The following is a 19456-nucleotide window of genomic DNA, read 5'->3' as shown; positions in this document are numbered from 1 at the left end:
AGTCCAGTTCCTGATAGTCAAATTGAAGTTGTCACTGTTGAAGTACACCAGGATGAGGATATGGGTGTTGCTGGCGCTGGGGAGGAAATTGACAAGGAGGATTGTGATGGTGAGGTGGTTTGTTTAAGTCAGGCACCCGGGGAGACATCTGTTGTCCGTGGGACAAATATGGCCATTGACATGCCTGGTCAAAATACAAAAAAAATCACCTCTTCGGTGTGGAATTATTTCAACAGAACTGCGGACAACTGGTGTCAAGCCGTGTGTTGCCTTTGTCAAGCTGTAATAAGTAGGGGTAAGGACGTTAACCACCTAGGAACATCCTCCCTTATACGTCACCTGGACCGCATTCATCAGAAGTCAGTGACAAGTTCAAAAACTTTGGATGACAGCGGAAGCAGTCCACTGACCACTAAATCCCTTCCTCTTGTAACCAAGCTCCTGCAAACCACACCACCAACTCCCTCAGTGTCAATTTCCTCCTTACACAGGAAAGCCAATAGTCCTGCAGGCCAAGTCACTGTCAAGTCTGACGAGTCCTCTCCTGCCTGGGATTCCTCTGATGCATCCTTGAGTGTAACGCCTACTGCTGCTGGCGCTGCTGTTGTTGCTGCTGGGAGTCGATCGTCATCCCAGAGGGGAAGTCGGAAGACCACTTGTATTACTTCCAGTAAGCAATTGACTGTCCAACAGTCCTTTGCGAGGAAGATGAAATATCACAGCAGTCATCCTGCTGCAAAGCAGATAACTCAGTCCTTGGCAGCCTGGGTGGTGAAAATTGTGTTTCCGGTATCCATCGTTAATTCACAGGGAACTAGAGAATTTCTTGAGGTACTGTGTCCCCGGTACCAAATACCATCTAGGTTCCATTTCTCTAGGCAGGCGATACCGAAAATGTACACAGACGTCAGAAAAAGAGTCACCAGTGTCCTAAAAAATGCAGTTGTACCCAATGTCCACTTAACCACGGACATGTGGACAAGTGGAGCAGGGCAGACTCAGGACTATATGACTGTGACAGCCCACTGGGTAGATGTATTGCCTCCCGCAGCAAGAACAGCAGCGGTGGCACCAGTAGCAGCATCTCGCAAACGACAACTCGTTCCTAGGCAGGCTATGCTTTGTATCACCGCTTTCCATAAGAGGCACACAGCTGACAACCTCTTACGGAAACTGAGGAACATCATCGCAGAATGGCTTACCCCAATTGGACTCTCCTGGGGATTTGTGACATCGGACAACGCCACCAATATTTGGTGGTGCAGAATTATTTAAAAAACGACAGGGGCGTGCAAGAGATGCTGTCGGTGGCCCGAAGAATTGCGGGCCACTTTCGGCATTCAGCCACTGCGTGCCGAAGACTGGAGCACCAGCAAACAGTCCTGAACCTGCCCTGCCATCATCTGAAGCAAGAGGTGGTAACGAGGTGGAATTCAACCCTCTATATGCTTCAGAGGATGGAGGAGCAGCAAAAGGCCATTCAAGCCTATACATCTGCCGACGATATAGGCAAAGGAGGGGGAATGCACCTGACTCAAGCGCAGTGGAGAATGATTTCAACGTTGTGCAAGGTTCTGCAACCCTTTGAACTTGCCACACGTGAAGTCAATTCAGACACTGCCAGCCTTAGTCAGGTCATTCCCCTCATCAGGCTTTTGCAGAAGAAACTGGAGACATTGAAGGAGGAGCTAAAACAGAGCGATTCCGCTAGGCATGTGGGACTTGTGATTGGAGCCCTTCGCTTAACCAGGATTCACGGGTGGTCAATCTGTTGAAATCAGAGCACTACATTTTGCCCACCGTGCTCGATCCTAGATTTAAAACCTACGTTGTATCTCTCTTTCCGGCAGACACAAGTCTGCAGAGGTTCAAAGACCTGCTGGTGAGAAAATTGTCAAGTCAAGCGGAACGTGACCCGTCAACAGCTCCTCCTTCACATTCTCCCGCAACTGGGGGTGCGAGGAAAAGGCTAAGAATTCCGAGCCCACACGCTGGCGGTGATGCAGGGCAGTCTGGATTGAGTGCTGACATCTGGTCCGGACTGGAGGACCTGCCAACGATTACTAACATGTCGTCTACTGTCACTGAATATGATTCTGTCACCATTGAAAGAATGGTGGAGGATTATATGAGTGACCGCATCCAAGTAGGCACGTCAGACAGTCCGTACGTATACTGGCAGGAAAAAGAGGCAATTTGGAGGCCCTTGCAGAAACTGGCTTTATTTTACCTAAGTTGCCCTCCCTCCAGTGTGTACTCCGAAAGAGTGATTAGTGCAGCCGCTCACCTTGTCAGCAATCTGCGTACGAGGTTACTTCCAGAAAATGTGGAGAAGATGATGTTCATCAAAATGAATTATAATCAATTCCTCCGTGGAGACATTCACCAGCAATTGCCTCCAGAAAGTACACAGGGACCTGAGATGGTGGATTCCAGTGGGGACGAATTAATAATCTGTGAGGAGAGGGATGTACACAGTGAAAGGGGTGAGGAATCGGACGATGAAGAGGAGGTGGACATCTTGCCTCTGTAGAGCCAGTTTGTGCAAGGAGAGATGATTGCTTCTTTTTTTGTGGGGGCCCAAACCAACCAGTCATTTCAGTCACAGTCGTGTGGCAGACCCTGTCGCTGAAATGATTGGTTCGTTAAAGTGTGCATGTCCTGTTTATACAACATAAGGGTGGGTGGGAGGGCCCAAGGACAATTCCATCTTGCACCTCTTTTTTCTTTTATTTTTCTTTGCATCATGTGCTGTTTGGGGACTATTTTTTTGAAGTGCCATCCTGCCTGACACTGCAGTGCCACTCCTAGATGGGCCAGGTGTTTGTGTCGGCCACTTGTGTCGCTTAGCTTAGCCATCCAGCGACCTTGGTGCACCTCTTTTTTTCTTTGCATCATGTGCTGTTTGGGGACTATTTTTTTGAAGTGCCATCCTGTCTGACACTGCAGTGCCACTCCTAGATGGGCCAGGTGTTTGTGTCAGCCACTTGGGTCGCTTAGCTTAGCCATCCAGCGACCTCGGTGCAAATGTTAGGACTAAAAATAATATTGTGAGGTGTTCAGAATAGACTGAAAATGAGTGAAAATTATGGTTATTGAGGTTAATAATACTATGGGATCAAAATGACCCCCAAATTCTATGATTTAAGCTGTTTTTGAGGGTTTTTGTAAAAAAACACCCGAATCCAAAACACACCCGAATCCGACAAAAAATTTTCAGGGAGGTTTTGCCAAAATGCGTCCGAATCCAAAACACGGCCGCGGAACCGAATCCAAAACCAAAACACAAAACCTGAAAGATTTCCGGTGCACATCACTAGTTATGAGTATTGTTTTTACTTTTGTTAATTTTTTGTCCGTCAGTCTGTTGTGTTGTTATGTTTCTCCTCTGTGTATTTGCCCTCCTGAAATCCTTCTGTACCTCTCTAATCTATAGCTCCATCAGTAGATTTAGAGTCCCCTGTGTTTGCTTGCTCCCTGTCTTCCTAAACTCTCAAGCTCTAGTCTTCACTTGCCTTGTCCTTGCCTGGGACCTACTGGTGTTACTTCTTTGGCTCCTTCTTTAATCTTTTGCATCATAGTGTTCTTCTATATCTTTTCCTGGTGCCTTCTCTTGCTCCTTTTCGGGTACACCTCCAGGTTGAGCTCGTACTACCACCAGTGGCGTAAGTCCTGGTGGCATCCCAGTACCAGTAGACACATCACGCCTTAAGGGAAAAGCTGCTATTATAGGCTAGAAGATCTGCTGGTGAGTTCTACGAGTCTCAACTCGTGGTGTACAGGGATCATTGCCCAGAAGACCATCAGAGAACTCAGACTCTTAAGAAGAAGAACCTTCAGTTATAACACTCACCTACTGTATATTGGTGTCACTCTCACTTATGAGTATTTATGTATGCCATATAGTATGGCTGTGTCTCACATTCACCTATGGGTGTTCATCAGTATATATTGCTGTGTCATGCTCACTGATGCTTACCTAGGTGCACTATATATTACTGTGTCTCACACTCACTTATGTGTATTCATCAGTATATATTGCTGTGTCACTGTCACTTAGCTGTATCTATGTATGCTATATATTGTTGTGTCTCACTCTTACCTATGTGTCATTATCAGTATATATTGCTGTGTCACTCTCACCTATGATTATCTACACTATATACTGCACTAGTTATGGCCGAACAGGGCACGGTGTGTGTTTTTCTTTCATAAGTACAATATTTTTAACAGGTATAGCCCGCTACTAGGGCTTAGTCTGCAGTCATACTGTTTCATGGGTAGTACAGGGGAGGTGTGGTCAGCATTACTGCCTCACAGCACATTAGTTGTGGGTTTGGTTACCATTGTGGTCCTGTCTGTGTAAATTTCTTACCGTACTTGCAAAGGGGTACTCTGGTTTACTATATATGGCCGGTTACCTTACTGGGGGTACTCTAATTACAATGTGTAGGGGTTCTCGTTCTGCAGAACTGTCACATTAGTATATGCCATCTAACCGTGATCTTCTGCCTGATATTCAATTGCCTACTATAACATGGTATCAAGGGTCCTTTGGTAATCCTTACTGTTAAGGTTGATATTATTTTTTATGACCCCTGTTAGACAGGGTTTTTCTCAGGGCATGGCAGACCTCATAAACATGGATAACCTAGTTGATGGTTGTTGGTCCATTCAGTCAGCGCAGTCTGTGGAACTATTCCATCTTGTTCCTCGTTTGAAAGGCTGGCCAGTTTGTTATATCCAAACTTAACTATTCGCCAGGTGAAACCAAGTAATAGGGAGTTCATTTCAAATGGAATCTCTGATTGGTGATCCATGACATGGGGGCCACCAATGTATGGCATGAGGATGGGATGTGATAAAATCGACCCAATCCGCACTGCGATAATTGATTACATCACATGGATGTATCAATTATCGCATGCAGGGACGGAGATTGTGAGCAAGCTCTGTCCCTGCGATGCCACTCCGCAGCATTATCGGGGTATTTTTCATCAAAAATACCCAGATGTCCTGCTGTGCATATGCTGCCACCTCTGATATCACAAACTTAGGTGCCATCAAACTACGTTTTCAGCTTCAGGACCTTTAGGACATCGTTGCTGATGGCGTTACACATAAATGTGCTCAAGCACCATGCCAGTTTTCTAGCTCCCTTACGAGCCCAGTTGGTCTGGCTGGACAGCCTGTCCTCTTTTCATCAGAATCCAATGGTTAGTTTACATCATGGTGGTGTCATATGTAAGTTATTGCGAAAGCACAATGGGGGTCATTCCGAGTTGATCATAGCTGTGCTAAATTTAGCACAGCTACGATCATTCACACTGCGGCGATGCCTTTGCACTTCAAGAGTAGCTCCCGACCAGCGCAGCTTTAGCGTGCTGTCCGGAAGCTACTCGTCGCTCCCTGGGCCGCAGCGGCTGCATGTGATGTCACGCAGCCGCCGCGGCCCGCCCCCCGCAATGGTCCGGCCATGCCTGCGTTGACCGGACCACGCCCCTAAATGGCGGCTTAAGGCTGCCGTCCAGCCCCTTCCCGCCCAGCGACAGCCTCTGCCTCAGAGGCGATCGCTAGGCAAGGGCGGCTGCCATGCGCCAGCGCACTGTGGCGCCGGCACATGCAATGTTCCGACCCAATCGCTGCACTGTGACAACCTGCAGCGAGCGATCGGGTCGGAATGACCCCCAATGAGCGCAGCTACAATGGCAAAGGAAACCAGTATCTTTTCCTAAGTACAACCCCAAAAAACAAAACAAAACACATTTCTCCTGGAGGAGGAGTCTCTCTTAATCCAGTGGTCCTCCATCCATTAATTCACAAGTGCAGTCTTCAGCGAGAGGATCCCATAACCTCTCGACACACCTTCAAGGTTCCACAGCTTTGCACGGGATCCAGCTATCACATAGCTTACGCTCTGGATGCCATGCCTAGTCTGTTGAATTTTCATCTAGCGCATCTGTTTTCACTGATCCCAAGGTTACCTCGAGTTTTCATGTGCATCAGGGATTTACAGATGTTTATAATCCTAGTGATTCCAGACTGGCCAGCAGGTCATGATCCGCCTTGATTCCCAGAAGGTCGGTTAGTCCCAAGTGTCGTCTTTCACTTAGACCAGTCCTGCTGCAACAAGAACCGTTTTCTATATGAAGTCCTGCCTCGGTTGGCTTTAAGTAAACAGCTTTGTTTTTGTAACAAGTCTTTGGAAACGGGTCTGCCAATTAGTGCACCGCGTCCCCTCGCATGGCTCGCTTCGCTCGCCATGCTTCGGGCATGGTGCCTTCGCTCCACTACCGCTTCGCTCGGCAAACTTTACCGTTCCAATCGTAGTCCACGTGGATCGTTAAGTATGAAAAGGTTCAAAAAAAGAAAAAAATCGTGAAAAACTCATGTCGACCTTTTCCATGTCGACCTTGTCCCTGTCGACCTTTTGTCCATGTCGACCTTTTGTCCATGTCGACCTAAGGTGTGTCGACCTTTGTGCTGTCGACCTGGAGTCAGGATACCTTTGGAAACTTAAAGTTTTTCACTCTCGGTTATCGGACCTATTGTATGAGGCAAGCATAGACACAGGTTTTCCTATTATTATTATTATTATTATTATTATTATTATCTCAGAGTTTAGATACTCTGTATCTTGAGGTGTGAACAGAAGAGATCATATTTCCAAATTTCGTCTCTCATTTCTTGGACTCCCTTCAAGGGGGTTTGGCATCCCATTTACAGTTTAATTGTATAAGGATACAAATTTTGGCCCTGTCAGTTTATTTTTAGTGCCATTTGGCTTTCTATTCCAAAAGTCCAAACCTTTTTACAGGGTGTAGTAGTTATTCAGTCACCATTTCATCTGCCAATGGCACCGTGAAAGCTACATCTGGTCCTCTCACACAGACTCTACTTCAGCTCTTACATTCAGAGGATCTTCCATTCATTACTTGGAAGCTGATTTTCCTTCTGAACAGTGCCTCGACTCAGCGTGTTTCTAATTTAGGAGTTTTGTATTCCAAACAAGCACATTTTCTAGTATTCTAGCACAACAAAGTGGTTCTCCATACGGTTCCTATGTACCAGACGAAACGTGGTTCGCCCTTACACTTAACCAGGAACTTGTCTTTCCTTTTTTTTCCCATTGTAGACTTCCCAAAACCGAAGTAGTCTGTCTCTGCTGTTTTTAGCCGAGCTCTGCTGATTTACTTGTACAAGAATTCTTTTGTTTACCGCACAGATTCTCTGCTGTTTCTTTGAATGCATAGGATGGTGCTTCAACAGCTACTATGCAGGTCATTGCGTGTTTCTCCACTCAGTTATCACTCGAGCCTATTCTAGTGTTGAGTAATCGACAGCACATCAGAGGTTGGCGTATTCTGCTAGGGTGGTAGCTACATCCTAGACAGCATGACCAGAGGCTCTTCAGCAGAACAAGCCTGTTGTGCAGCCATCTTGTACTCTGTCCATACGTTTCAGGTTTTTGTCTCCAGTGGCACCCACTTTGGGCATACAGTTCTACGGTAAGGCAGTCTGAGCATTTCCTCCCCTGGAAGCAGCTTTTGAATGTCCCATGGTGCAGTGTTCTCCAGCCTGAAGCAGTCTGGGGAACACTGCATTCCTTCCCTCATGCTCAGTCGTGCGAGGTTTGGTTCTTGACCGTCTTTTCCCTTCTGGTTTGTTTGATGGTTAGAACAGTTTCACTGGGTTACTGCTTTTCCTTTCCAAACTATTTTAAAGACATACTGTCATTAAGTGGTTGCAGGAGGGAAGAGCGCAAACTTTTAAAGCTACAGTTTTATTAAGGTACCAGCTCCAGCCCCAACCTGCAATCCCCATGGTCCAGAGTTCCCACGGTCCAGTGTTGCCCAGCCTGCTTCAGAGAAAAAACTGAACAATAAGTGACCAAAAAGCCTCTTTCCTAATACAAATGATACATTTGACATTGTAGCTACATAAACAATATCTGCTCTGCAGAATATGATATTAAAGCATGCACATTGTAAAAAAAGGTTGTTAACATTGTATATCGTAATATCATAGGAATGATACCTGATGACTGAATAACTTTAACTATGGCAAGCAAAATACACATGACATTAATTTAGGCCAGATAGGGGGGTTTGACAGGGGCCCAGTGGTACCACTTCCCAGATGCATTCTGCTAGCACACAGACTGCATGCATGCAGAGCAACTCCGGAGTCCCGTCATCAGCGTCAAGTGACGCATCACCGCCAGCTGCTGATTTGGGGACTCATAAGCCGTTGCTCTGCTCTGTAAGCTTGCTGTGTGGTGACTACTCGGGGGCTAGGGGAGGGGCCACCAGGGGGTGCACTGCGTGGCATTCAGGGGGAGGGACACTGTGGCCATAATATTTGGGGGTTATGGGGCCATTTTGTTGGAGGGGGCACCCACATTTAATTTGCCCTGAGGACCCCCTAGCCTTAATCCGGGCCTGACATTAATAACAATAATGACTAGGGGGAAAAAAACTGCTTCTGAAATGCAATAGCTTATTATTTTATCAGTCAAAATGGCGTTATAAAAGTATCTTCACATTGGGCCTAATTCAAGGTTGATTGCAAAACAACATTTTCCTCTAATGGGCAAAACCTTGGGCCTAATTCAGACCTAATCGCAGCAGCAAATTTGTTAGCTAATGGGCAAAACCATGGGGGTCATTCCGAGTTGTTCGCTCGCAAGCTGCTTTTAGCAGCTTTGCACACGCTAAGCCGCCGCCTACTGGGAGTGAATCTTAGCTTATCAAAATTGCGAATGAAAGATTAGCAGAATTGCGAATAGACACTTCTTAGCAGTTTCTGAGTAGCTCCAGACTTACTCGGCATCTGCGATCAGTTCAGTCAGTTTCGTTCCTGGTTTGACGTCACAAAAACACCCAGCGTTCGCCCAGACACTCCTCCGTTTCTCCAGCCACTCCCGCGTTTTTCCCAGAAACTGTAGCGTGTTTTCACACACTCCCATAAAACGGCAAGTTTCCGCCCAGAAACACCCACTTCCTGTCAATCACATTACGATCACCAGAACGAAGAAAAAACCTCGTAACGCCGTGAGTAAAATACCTAACTGCATAGCAAATTTACTTGGCGCAGTCGCACTGCGGACATTGCGCATGCGCATTAGCGACTAATCGCTCCGTTGCGAGAAAAAAATAACGAGCGAACAACTCGGAATGACCCCCCATGTGCACTGCAAGGGGGGCAGATATATCATGTGCAGAGAGAGTTAGATTTGGGTGGGGTGTGTTCAAACTGAAATCTAAATTGCAGTGTAAAAATAAAGCGGCCAATATTTACCCTGCACAGAAACAATATAACCCTCCCAAATCTAACTCTCTCTGCACCTGTTATATCTGCCCAACCTGCAGTGCACATGGTTTTGCCCATTAGAGGAAAATGTTGTTTTGCAATTAACCTTGAATTAGGCCAATTGGCCCTTAATACTGTGAGACACAAGGTGGAGTGTAACTCCTCATTTGTTTCTAATCTGCATTTGAATATCCATAAGAGTACTATTGTAGTACTTTATATTAGAATATTTCAGTTTTTTACTTCCATTTTAGATTCAAATTTAGATTTATTTATTTTCAGCTCAACTTTAATTGTTACTTTTAACACTGAATTTCATTGACATTCAAAATTTGGCATCTTGCTTTTTTTTCTGTTTTTGAAGTAATGCTATTGATACTTTGGGGGAGATCAATCAAATATTGGAGAGAGATAAAGTGGAGAAAGATAAAGTACCAACCAATCAGCTTCTAACTGTCATTTTTCAAACACAGCCTGTAACATGGAAGTTAGAAGCTCTCTCCATACATCGCCCCTTTTAAGTGAGATGTTTATCCATTGAAATTGTTTTTTGTTTTTTTTCAAGAAAAATGTGTATTGTTTAGCAAGACTACCTTTAATTTAATAATAAAGCTAGAACCTTGTATAATTGTAATGTTATCTTCACTTAGCACAATGTAAGATAAATTATTATACTGTGTGTATTATATTTTGCAGCTCAGAATTCTTTGGGAGATCTTCTTTCATTTGAAGTGACTGCTGTTCTAATTATCATTACCACCATTTTACTTCTGTTGAGATTGCACAGAAGAAGCAGATTTTCCCTGCCAGGTCCTTGGGCTTTGCCTATTGTAGGAAACTTTTTCCAATTTGGAGATCAAGCCCACATATCGCTTACCGACATGAGGAAAACATATGGAGATGTCTTCCTGATCCAGTTAGGAATGCTGCCTGTGGTTGTCGTCAGTGGTTCTGACACAGTGAGAAAGGTTCTAGGTAAACAAGGAGAGCATTTTGCAGACAGGCCATATTTGTATTCATTTTCCCTGTTGGCCAATGGAAATAGTATGACATTTTCAGAAAAGTATGGTGATGCCTGGAAAATTCATAAAAAGATTATGACAAATGCTTTGAGGACTTTTTGCAAAGCAGAAGCAAATTCATCTAACTGCTCATGTCTTCTTGAAGAATACATATCTACCGAAGCATCAGACCTAGTCAATGCAATGCAACAAATGTCAGTGGAGCATGGAAGTTTTAACCCGTTCCCTCTTATAACTCTGACTGTTGCCAATGTTGTGTGTGCCTTGTGTTTTGGAAAGCGTTATAACCATCATGATAAAGAGTTTCTCCGCATCATTGAGGTCAATGAGGACATCGTAAGGCTGTCAGGAGCAGGACTTCTAGCAGATTTTATCCCAATTTTACGATATTTTCCTTCATCAGCTGTGAAAGAAATAAAAAAATTCACAAGATCTTTAAATAATTTTATATCCAAATCAGTACAAGACCATTGTGGCTTACACAGTGAGGTAAGGAGTTACTGTATTAATGATAGACTTATGGACTGTGTATTTGAAATTAATATATTGTTTACAATGATTATTTATGTGATCCTCATATTTAGCTATATCTTCAGTGGTTAGACAAACATGTCACGTGTGAAGTTAGAGACCTTTGCTTGCAAACACATGCCTTAGTTAAAAATTTTGTGGCACTCTTGTGATATGTCCAAGAACTAATGGTTTTCTGTATGAATTAATCCTAGAAAGTTCCTACTAAAAATATTTCAGTGAGGTTACAGATGTGTCCTCATACATCTATCCTTGATATGCCAGGCAGCGGGAGATACATGGGGCGAGTGAACTGACAGGTACCATGCAACTCCGCTATTGTAGGGTGTCTTTTCTGTCGAAAATGCATCTTAGTCATCACTACTCTAGGATGCACCAGGAGACTATGCTGATTCATTTGATATGCTTACTGCTCCATACTAGTCATTTCGGATTGCAACTAAGACATATTTTTGGCAAAAAAGACGCTCGATGCTAACAGTGTCTCATGGGACCTGGCACTCCGAGAGGGTCTGTTTGGTGCGACTGGAGCAATGATGTATCAGGACACATCTTAGGTATCTTAGGTGTTAATAGAATACAGTCAAATTATATTTATTTTATAAAAGAATTAAACAATATATGGGAGATTGTGGAGATAGAGGAAAATATTAGATCTTAATTATTGTACTATTCATGTTGATATTTGTGGGTCTATTTATTAACCTGTATCTGCAGTCGGAACTCCCAGGGACATTTACTATGAGGTGTACCTCTGCTGCGGATTGCAAAAGCAGTTCCCATATCTCTCTAAGGGGGTATCCTATTAGCTGCAGTAAATTACTGTGGCTAGTGGATCCCCCGGGGGCCATCCAATTAGCCTTAAATGGGGATTATACTTAATGTGCTCAAAGCATGCAAAGCAGAATCCCCGATAAGCAGCCCTATCAGCCCCATTTTCCCAGATCCCATGTGTTATCACCCGAAAAATTGGTAATTTACTTTACGGTAAAAATGGGCTATAATGGGAGAGCCCGATAATACCATCGGGATAAAATTGTGATATTAGCCCATTTTTGCTGTGCGGTAAAATATTGCTGGCAATAGGCTACTGCCCTAAGTTCAATGTGATAATGGGCAATTTGCCAAGCTCAGAAAAGCTTATTGTTTAGGAGATGGCAACCCGTTGTAGCTTATTGGTTACAATTCTGCCTTTTATCTTTTTGGAGAGGGATCATTTGGATCCATCCCAGTCAGCCCATACTTCTTGATTAGTCATGCATATTAGCCATGCACAGTCTAAGCTATCACTTTACTTCTTACTCTCCACTGGGATGAATACTATCTTATTGTCACAGTATGTGGTGATAAGCAATGATGATTACAGGGGTAACTTTTATAATATTAATAAATTGGCCTCATAGGGAAATGTATACATTCTTTGGCAGTGTTCACCAATTCACTCTCAGAGCAGACTGCATTAACAGTGTAAACAATTTCACACCCTGGGGGATAGTAATAAGGCACTGCGTTTTCTGCTATGGTCTGATCTATTATATGTAATCATTACTGTATGTCAACAATCACAGTGTTGACAGTACATGTCATTGTAAGGTTTAGGGTAAGGGTTAGGTTGGGGTTAGGGTTGAGTTATTTATTATTAGCACTAAAATAAGAAGCATATTTAATAAACCTCTAATGCAGGAGATATCTGCTGCATTAATAAAAGTATTGGAGCACTCCGATAATATAATGTATGGGGATGTTGCAGCTGAGCTATTTATCATATTTAGCTTTGACTCTGGCAGCTAATTGCATCTTCAGATAACAATGTCTCCTACTTATTAGAAGAAAGTCTGCTGTGCGAAGAGGAATCTTTTTGGATCCCTATGCCTCCTCTGGCCCTTACTGTGCGCATGCGGGATCTAGGATCAGTGCTTAAAGTGGTCCTAGAGAGGTGGTGGAACTCACCCCCCTTCCCACGGCGCCCATGGAATAAAGGTATTTTGCGCACCCTAGGCGCAGCAAAAAGGAGGTGTGGTCTCAAAAAGAAAGGGGCGTGGCCATACAATAGTAATAATGCCAACAGTAGTAGCACCCAAATGGAAATTTTGAAGTGGGGATATGGAAAAGTGAAGGATGTAATTATGTGTGTGCCGAAGGCACGCGCACTCCTGAAAAGGGGGCGTGGCCACTCAAAAGGGGGAATATCATTCAGTGTAGTTTACCACACCATATACCCCTTATACACATTATGCACCACAATAGTAGGACCCGTCACTAGTGCCCCTTTCACATTATACCACACAGTATGAGCCGAAATTCACATTATACCCAACTGTATGAGCCGAAATTCACATTATAGCACACGGTATGAGCCGAAATTCACATTATAGCACACAGAATCAGCCGAAATTCACATTATAGCACACAGAATGAGCCGAAATTCACATTATAGCACATGGTATGAGCCAAAATTCACATTATAGAGTGACAGAGGGACAGGGAGAGTGACAGCAGGGACAGGGAGAGAGTGAAAGCAGGGACAGGGGGAGTAACAGCAGGGACAGGGGGAGTGACAGCAGGGACAGGGGGAGGGACAGCAAGGGCATACAGTAGGGACTAGGGAGAGAGAAAGGCAGCAGGGTAAGATTACCTGTTTAGCAGCGGTGGTGGTCTGCGGTGCAGTGGATGAGTAGGCTGTGGTAGGCGTGGGGTGGAGGAGGCTGTGGGCATGGGAGATAGTGCGGAGGAGGAGGCTGTGGGCATGCAGAGGTCCGAGGGTGGGGCAGCAGAGGAGGCTGAGGGCAGCTGCAGCGGATCTGGGAACAGGCTGGCTCTATTATCCCTGCCGCCGCATCGAGCTCCTGTGACCACGGCGCTAATATTTCAAAACTGCCGCGGACTGGCAGCCAATCAGCAACAGATTTTAACTAGTAGCACCGCGGTCACTAGAGCTCGATGCGGTGTCAGGAATAATAAAGCTGGCCTGGTCCCAGATCCGCTGCAGCTGGGTGTCTGGAACCAGGGCTTCCAGTGCGTCGGCGATGGTAGGGGCGGAGGCATGGAGGGCGGACCGGGAGCTCAGCTTCTTTGTCGGCCTTGCAGTGCTTGAAGAAGTGCCGGTATACCATACCATTGTATACCGGCCCACTTCGAGCACTGGTAAGACGCCGTAATACATATACAGTAATGCCCAAAGCTGCAGCACCCTTTATACAATGCCCACAGTAGTGGTGCCCCTTATGTCCCCAGGAGTGGTGCCTCTTATGAAGTGCCCTCTTTACAATGCCCTCATTAGTAGTGCACCCCATCAGTAATGCCCTTAATGGTAATGCCCCTGTGTAGTATTGCCCCCAGTAGTAATGTTGCCTGTAGTAATGCCCCCAGTCATTTAGCCCCCTGTAGTTTAGCCCCAGTAGTTATGCCCCCACTGGTAGTGCCCCTGCAGTTATGACCCCAGTAGTTTACTCCCCCTTTAGTTTAGCCTCGCAGTGGTAATACCCCAGTAGTTTAGCCCTCGTGCAGTTTTCCCCATGTAGTTTTGCCCCGCCCCCTGTAGTTTAGCCCCCAGTGGGTTGCCCTCAGTAGCTTGCCCCCCAGTAGAAGCGCCGCAAGTACACATATGGGAGGGACACCATACTTACCAAGCCCAACTCCCGATACAGTCCTCTCGGTTTACGCTCCTCGGCACTATGGGAGAGATGTCATGACGTCTCTCCCATAGCGCGCACTGACAGAGCCAAAAGCTGGAGCTCAATAGTGAGCTCATCCCTCTGGCTTCCGCTGCGGAGAGGGAACTGGGCGCCCGCTAGTAACGCAATCTCAGCGGGCGCCCGGCATCTCCCTGCAGCGCCAGGACATCGGGTTAGGTGAGCCGGAGGAGGCGGAACTGCGTTCCGTCTCCAAGAGAAACTGACGGAACGCAGTTCCGCCACGTTCTAGCTCACTTTAACCCCTCTCTAGGATCATGTATGAACAGTAACTCTGCATGAATGGAACCCATCAGTGTAAACCTGCTGCTATTAGTGGCAAAAGTGTAGCCTTTAGGCTTCATGGGGACAGCTTTTAATGATGGGAGCAATTATAAACTGCGTCAAACATATTCTAAAATTGTGACAATAACTAAATGCTTTGGGGCATTTAATACTATTTTGATAAATAGGCCCCACAGTAGTTATGTTTTTAAAATGGTCATTCCCATTTACATCAGTTTCTTCTATCTTGTAAAGTCATTGGGTGCACATCGAGGGTCAATTATGCTAAAAATGCTGGGTTACTGTATGTATATTTCAGCAAGTCCTGGTATTGCACTACAGGATGACAGATAAGGTAAGCATAGTCCCATTCCACAGAGACCATACAGTAACAAAAGAGTACTGGCTGGGAGTATAGTGTGTTTTTTTTAAAAACTAAAAAAAAATCAAATAAAACTTTATCATGTCAAACCTTTAGGGATCTCTGCTAGAGTCTATGAAGAGTAAACCTTCATATTTTTAGTAAACTAGTTTTGCAATCTGTTACTGTGTGTCATTAAGTATCTTCTGTGTACATAATTGCATTGTGACTAGGGAGGCCAATCCCGGGATCGGGATCGGCGGGATCCCGGGATTTGGGCCCCAAAATGCCGGGATTTGAATCCCAGGATCGGAGCCTCCAATCCCGGGATTAGGGTGCGCATGCGCAGTTTTGCCGGGCAGCGCCGAGCACTATAGTACAGCACTGCCCGGCTATGCGGCCCGGCTGTCAGCGAGGTATTACTTACATCTCGGGCAGCCATGAACACACAGTGACCGCGACGGCGGCATTTCAAATGTAGCGCCGGCCGCCAGCCAATCGAAGCTGGCGAACCGGCAGCCAATCAGGACAGCAGTAGCGGCTCCTGATTGGCTGCCGGACTGCCAGTTCTGACTGGCTGGCAGCCGGCGCTACATTTGAAATGCCGCGGCGTGGTCACTGTGTGTCCATGGTTACTGCCAGCGTGAGAGGAGACCGGCAACTGCCCAGCCAGCCGCAGAACTGAGCAGATTTAAGGGACCAGTGGGTGACGTCATCGACATCTGCCGATCGCGGCTAGATGCACCCAAGGACACCGCACTAATGGAAAGCGGAGGAAAAGGTACCAGTTAGGGTAAGATAGGGACATGTAACCTGTCCCATTATCAAACTCCAGCACACCAGTTTTACTTATCACACTAAAAGGGCTGTAAAGTAAACATTTATTGAACAAACCCTTTCTTTTCACAGATGCCACTGACATTATTATTATTATTATTATTATTATTATTTATTTTTAATACTATTTCTTTAGTTCCTTTTTTACTTTTTCACTGGCGCCCATAACAATTGTTATTATTATTTTTATTATTATCCTTTATTTATATGGCGCCACAAGGGTTCCGCAGCGCCCAATTACAGAGTACATAAACAAATAATCAAACAAGAAAACAGCAACTTACAGTTGATGACAGTATAGGACAAGTACAGGGTAAATACACATAGTTACATCAGCAGATGACACTGGAATAAGTATCAGGTGGCAGAAGACTGCTGGATTTGGTGCAGTTGAAGATTATTAAAGTAAGAAAAGGGTAAGCACATGAGGGAAGAGGGCCCTGCTCGTGAGAGCTTACATTCTAACGGGGAGGGGTAGACAGACAGGGGTGAGACAGATGGGGTACATAGAGAGCGTGGGACAGAGGTTTAGGATGAGATTTGGCTGGGTTTGGTGTAGAAGTGGGTCTTGAGAGCCCGTTTGAAGTTTTGTAGAGAGGTGGAGAGTCTGAGGGGGGGAGGTAGGGAATTCCAGAGAAGTGGTGCAGCGCGTGAAAAATCTTGGAGGTAGGAGTGGGAGGAAGTAATCCGTAGGCAGGAGAGTCAGCGAGCATTAGCAGAGCGAAGAGGACGGGTGGGAGTGTAAAGCGAGATAAGATCAGAGATGTAGATGGGAGAGGAGTGGGTGAGGGCTTTGTAAGCAAGTGTGAGAAGCTTGAAATGGATTCTGAAAGGGAAGGGGAGCCAGTGAAGGTCTAGTAAGAGAGGAGAGGTGGACGTAGTGCGTTTGGTGAGGAAAATGAGCCGGGCAGCAGCATTGAGGATAGATTGGAGTGGAGAGAGGTATTTGTCAGGAATGCCAGTCAGGAGGAGATTACAGTAGTCCAGTCTGGAGATGACCAGTGAGTGGATAAGAGTCTTAGTAGCATCCTGGGTCAGAAAGGGTCTGATCCTGGAAATATTTTTTAGATGAAAACGGCAGGTTTGTGAGAGGTGCTGAATGTGAGATTTGAAGGAGAGGGAGAAGTCAAGGATTACTCCAAGACAGCGCACTTGGGGGGTAGAGGAGATAGTAGTGCCATCAATAGATAATGAGATTGTAGGAGGTGAGGTTATGCGGGAGGGAGGGAAGATGATCAGCTCGGTCTTAGACATGTTAAGTTTAAGAAAGCGCTGGGACATCCAGGAAGAGATAGCAGAGAGACAGTTGGAGATACGAGTGAGGAGAGTAGGGGAGAGGTCTGGAGAGGAAAGATAGATTTGAGTGTCATCAGCATAAAGATGATATTGGAAACCAAAAGAACTAATGAGCTTATCTAGTGAGGACGTATAGAGAGAGAAGAGAAGAGGACCAAGGACAGAACCTTGGGGTACCCCTACAGTTAGTGGAAGTGAGGGGGAGGTGGAGTCATGAGAGGAGACAGAGAATGAACGGTTAGAAAGGTAGGACGACAACCAAGAGAGGGCAGTGTCACGCAGACCAATGGAGTGAAGGATTTGCAGTAGGAGAGGATGGTCCACAGTGTCAAAAGCAGCAGAGAGATCAAGTAGAATAAGTAGAGAGTAGTGTCCCTTAGATTTAGCAGCATGGAGGTCATTGCATACTTTTGTAAGGGCAGTTTCAGTGGAGTGGAGAGGACGGAAGCCAGATTGGAATGGGTCAAGCAGTGAGTGTGAGGAAAGAAAGGAAGTAAGGCGGTTGTAAACAATACGCTCAAGGAGTTTGGAGGCAAAAGGGAGGAGAGAGATGGGTCGGTAGTTGGAGAGAGTGTTTGGATCAAGGGTAGGTTTTTTAAGAATAGGAGAGATGAGTGCATGCTTGAAGGCAGAGGGGACAGTGCCTGATGATAGGGAGAGATTGAGAAGGTGGGAAAGATGGGAACAAGCAGAAGAAGAGAGGTAGCGGAGGAGGCGGGAGGGGATAGGGTCAAGTTGGGAGGTGGTGAGGGGACAGGAACGAATGAGGGCCATGACTTCCTCTCCAGATGCATGGGAGAAAGATGACAGAGTTGGTGCGAGGGATGGGGAGGGTTGGTAAGGGATGGGAGAAGGCTGGTTACTGATGGTCTGGTGTGATGTGATGTCCTGACGTATGGAGTCAATTTTGGATGTGAAGTAAGTGGCAAAGTCAAGAGCAGAGAGTGAGGAAGGGAGACGAGGTGGAGGTGGGCAGAGGAGTGAGTTGAGAGTGGCAAAGAGGCGCCGGGGGTTGGAAGACTGGGAGGAGATGAGGTTCTTGAAGTATGACTGTTTAGCAAGAGAAAGGGCAGCACTGAAGGATGAAAGCATAAGTTTGAAATGGAGGAAGTCTGCCTTAGAGCGTGATTTCCTCCAGTGTCGCTCAGCAGTACGTGAGCATTTTTGCAGATATCTGGTGCATTTGGTGTGCCAGGATTGAGGTGATAATTTGCGAGGGTGAATAGTGGTTGGTGGAGCAACAGAGTCAAGAGCAGAAGTAAGGGAAGCATTGTATGTGGAAGTGGCTTGTTCAGGGCATGAGAGAGAGAGAATAGGAGAGAGAAGTGAGTCAAACAGGGAGGAAAGGAATGTGGTGTCAATAGCTTCAATGTTACGCTTAGTGATGGTAGCCTTAGGAGGTAGAGATGGGGAAGTCGAGAGAGATAGGTTAAAGGAGAGCAGGTGGTGGTCAGAGAGGGGAAATGGGGAGTTGGAAAAATCAGAAATATCACAGCGGTGAGTGAAGACCAGATCCAGTGAGCTCCCATTCACATGGGAGGGTGAGGAGGTCCACTGGGAGAGACCAAGTGAAGAGGTGAGGTTAAGGAGTTTAGAGGCAGGGGATTGTGTGGGGATGTCAATAGGGATGTTGAAATTGCCTAGAATAATGGTGGGAATGTCAGAAGAGAGGAAGTGAGGAAGCCAGGAAGCAAAGTTGTCGATGAATTTGGAAGCAGTGCCAGGGGGGCGGTAAATGACAGCTACTCTAAGATGGACTGGTTGGAAGAGGCGTATGGCGTGGACCTCAAATGTAGAGAATATAAGGGATGGTTCTGGTGGTATGAGTTGGTAGGAGTAACTAGAAGGTAAAAGGACCCCAACACCACCCCCATGGCAACCCCCAGGTCGGGGTGTGTGTGTGAATGTGAGGCCCCCAGCAGAGAGAGCAGCAGCAGAAGTAGTGTCAGAGGGTGTAATCCAAGTTTCAGTAATGGCTAGTAGGTGTAGGGAGTTGGAAATGAAGAGGTCATGAGTGGGGACCAGTTTGTTACAAACAGATCTGGCATTCCAGAGTGCACAGGATAGGGGGTATGAGTTTGTGGGAGAGATGTGAATGAGATTTTCAGGGTTGCTGTAGCGATGAGGTGGGATTAACTTTG

General features: G+C 45.9%; 1 protein-coding gene across 1 annotated transcript in view; it reads left to right on the top strand.

Moving 5' to 3' along the window:
• The window catches only part of LOC134895862 (cytochrome P450 1A1-like), a 212203-nt gene that overhangs the window by 10902 nt on the left and 181845 nt on the right, over positions 1-19456 (top strand). Inside the window, exon 2 of the mRNA XM_063913870.1 lies at positions 10009-10823. Coding sequence (XP_063769940.1) covers positions 10009-10823 — 815 coding nt within the window. The remainder of the gene's footprint in view (positions 1-10008; positions 10824-19456) is intronic.

The sequence above is a fragment of the Pseudophryne corroboree genome, chromosome 1 (genome assembly GCF_028390025.1).
Source record: "Pseudophryne corroboree isolate aPseCor3 chromosome 1, aPseCor3.hap2, whole genome shotgun sequence".
Classification (NCBI taxonomy): Eukaryota; Metazoa; Chordata; class Amphibia; order Anura; family Myobatrachidae; genus Pseudophryne; species Pseudophryne corroboree.
The sequence above is the reverse complement of the archived record's forward strand: the minus strand, read 5'-3'. Positions and strand labels throughout refer to the sequence as shown.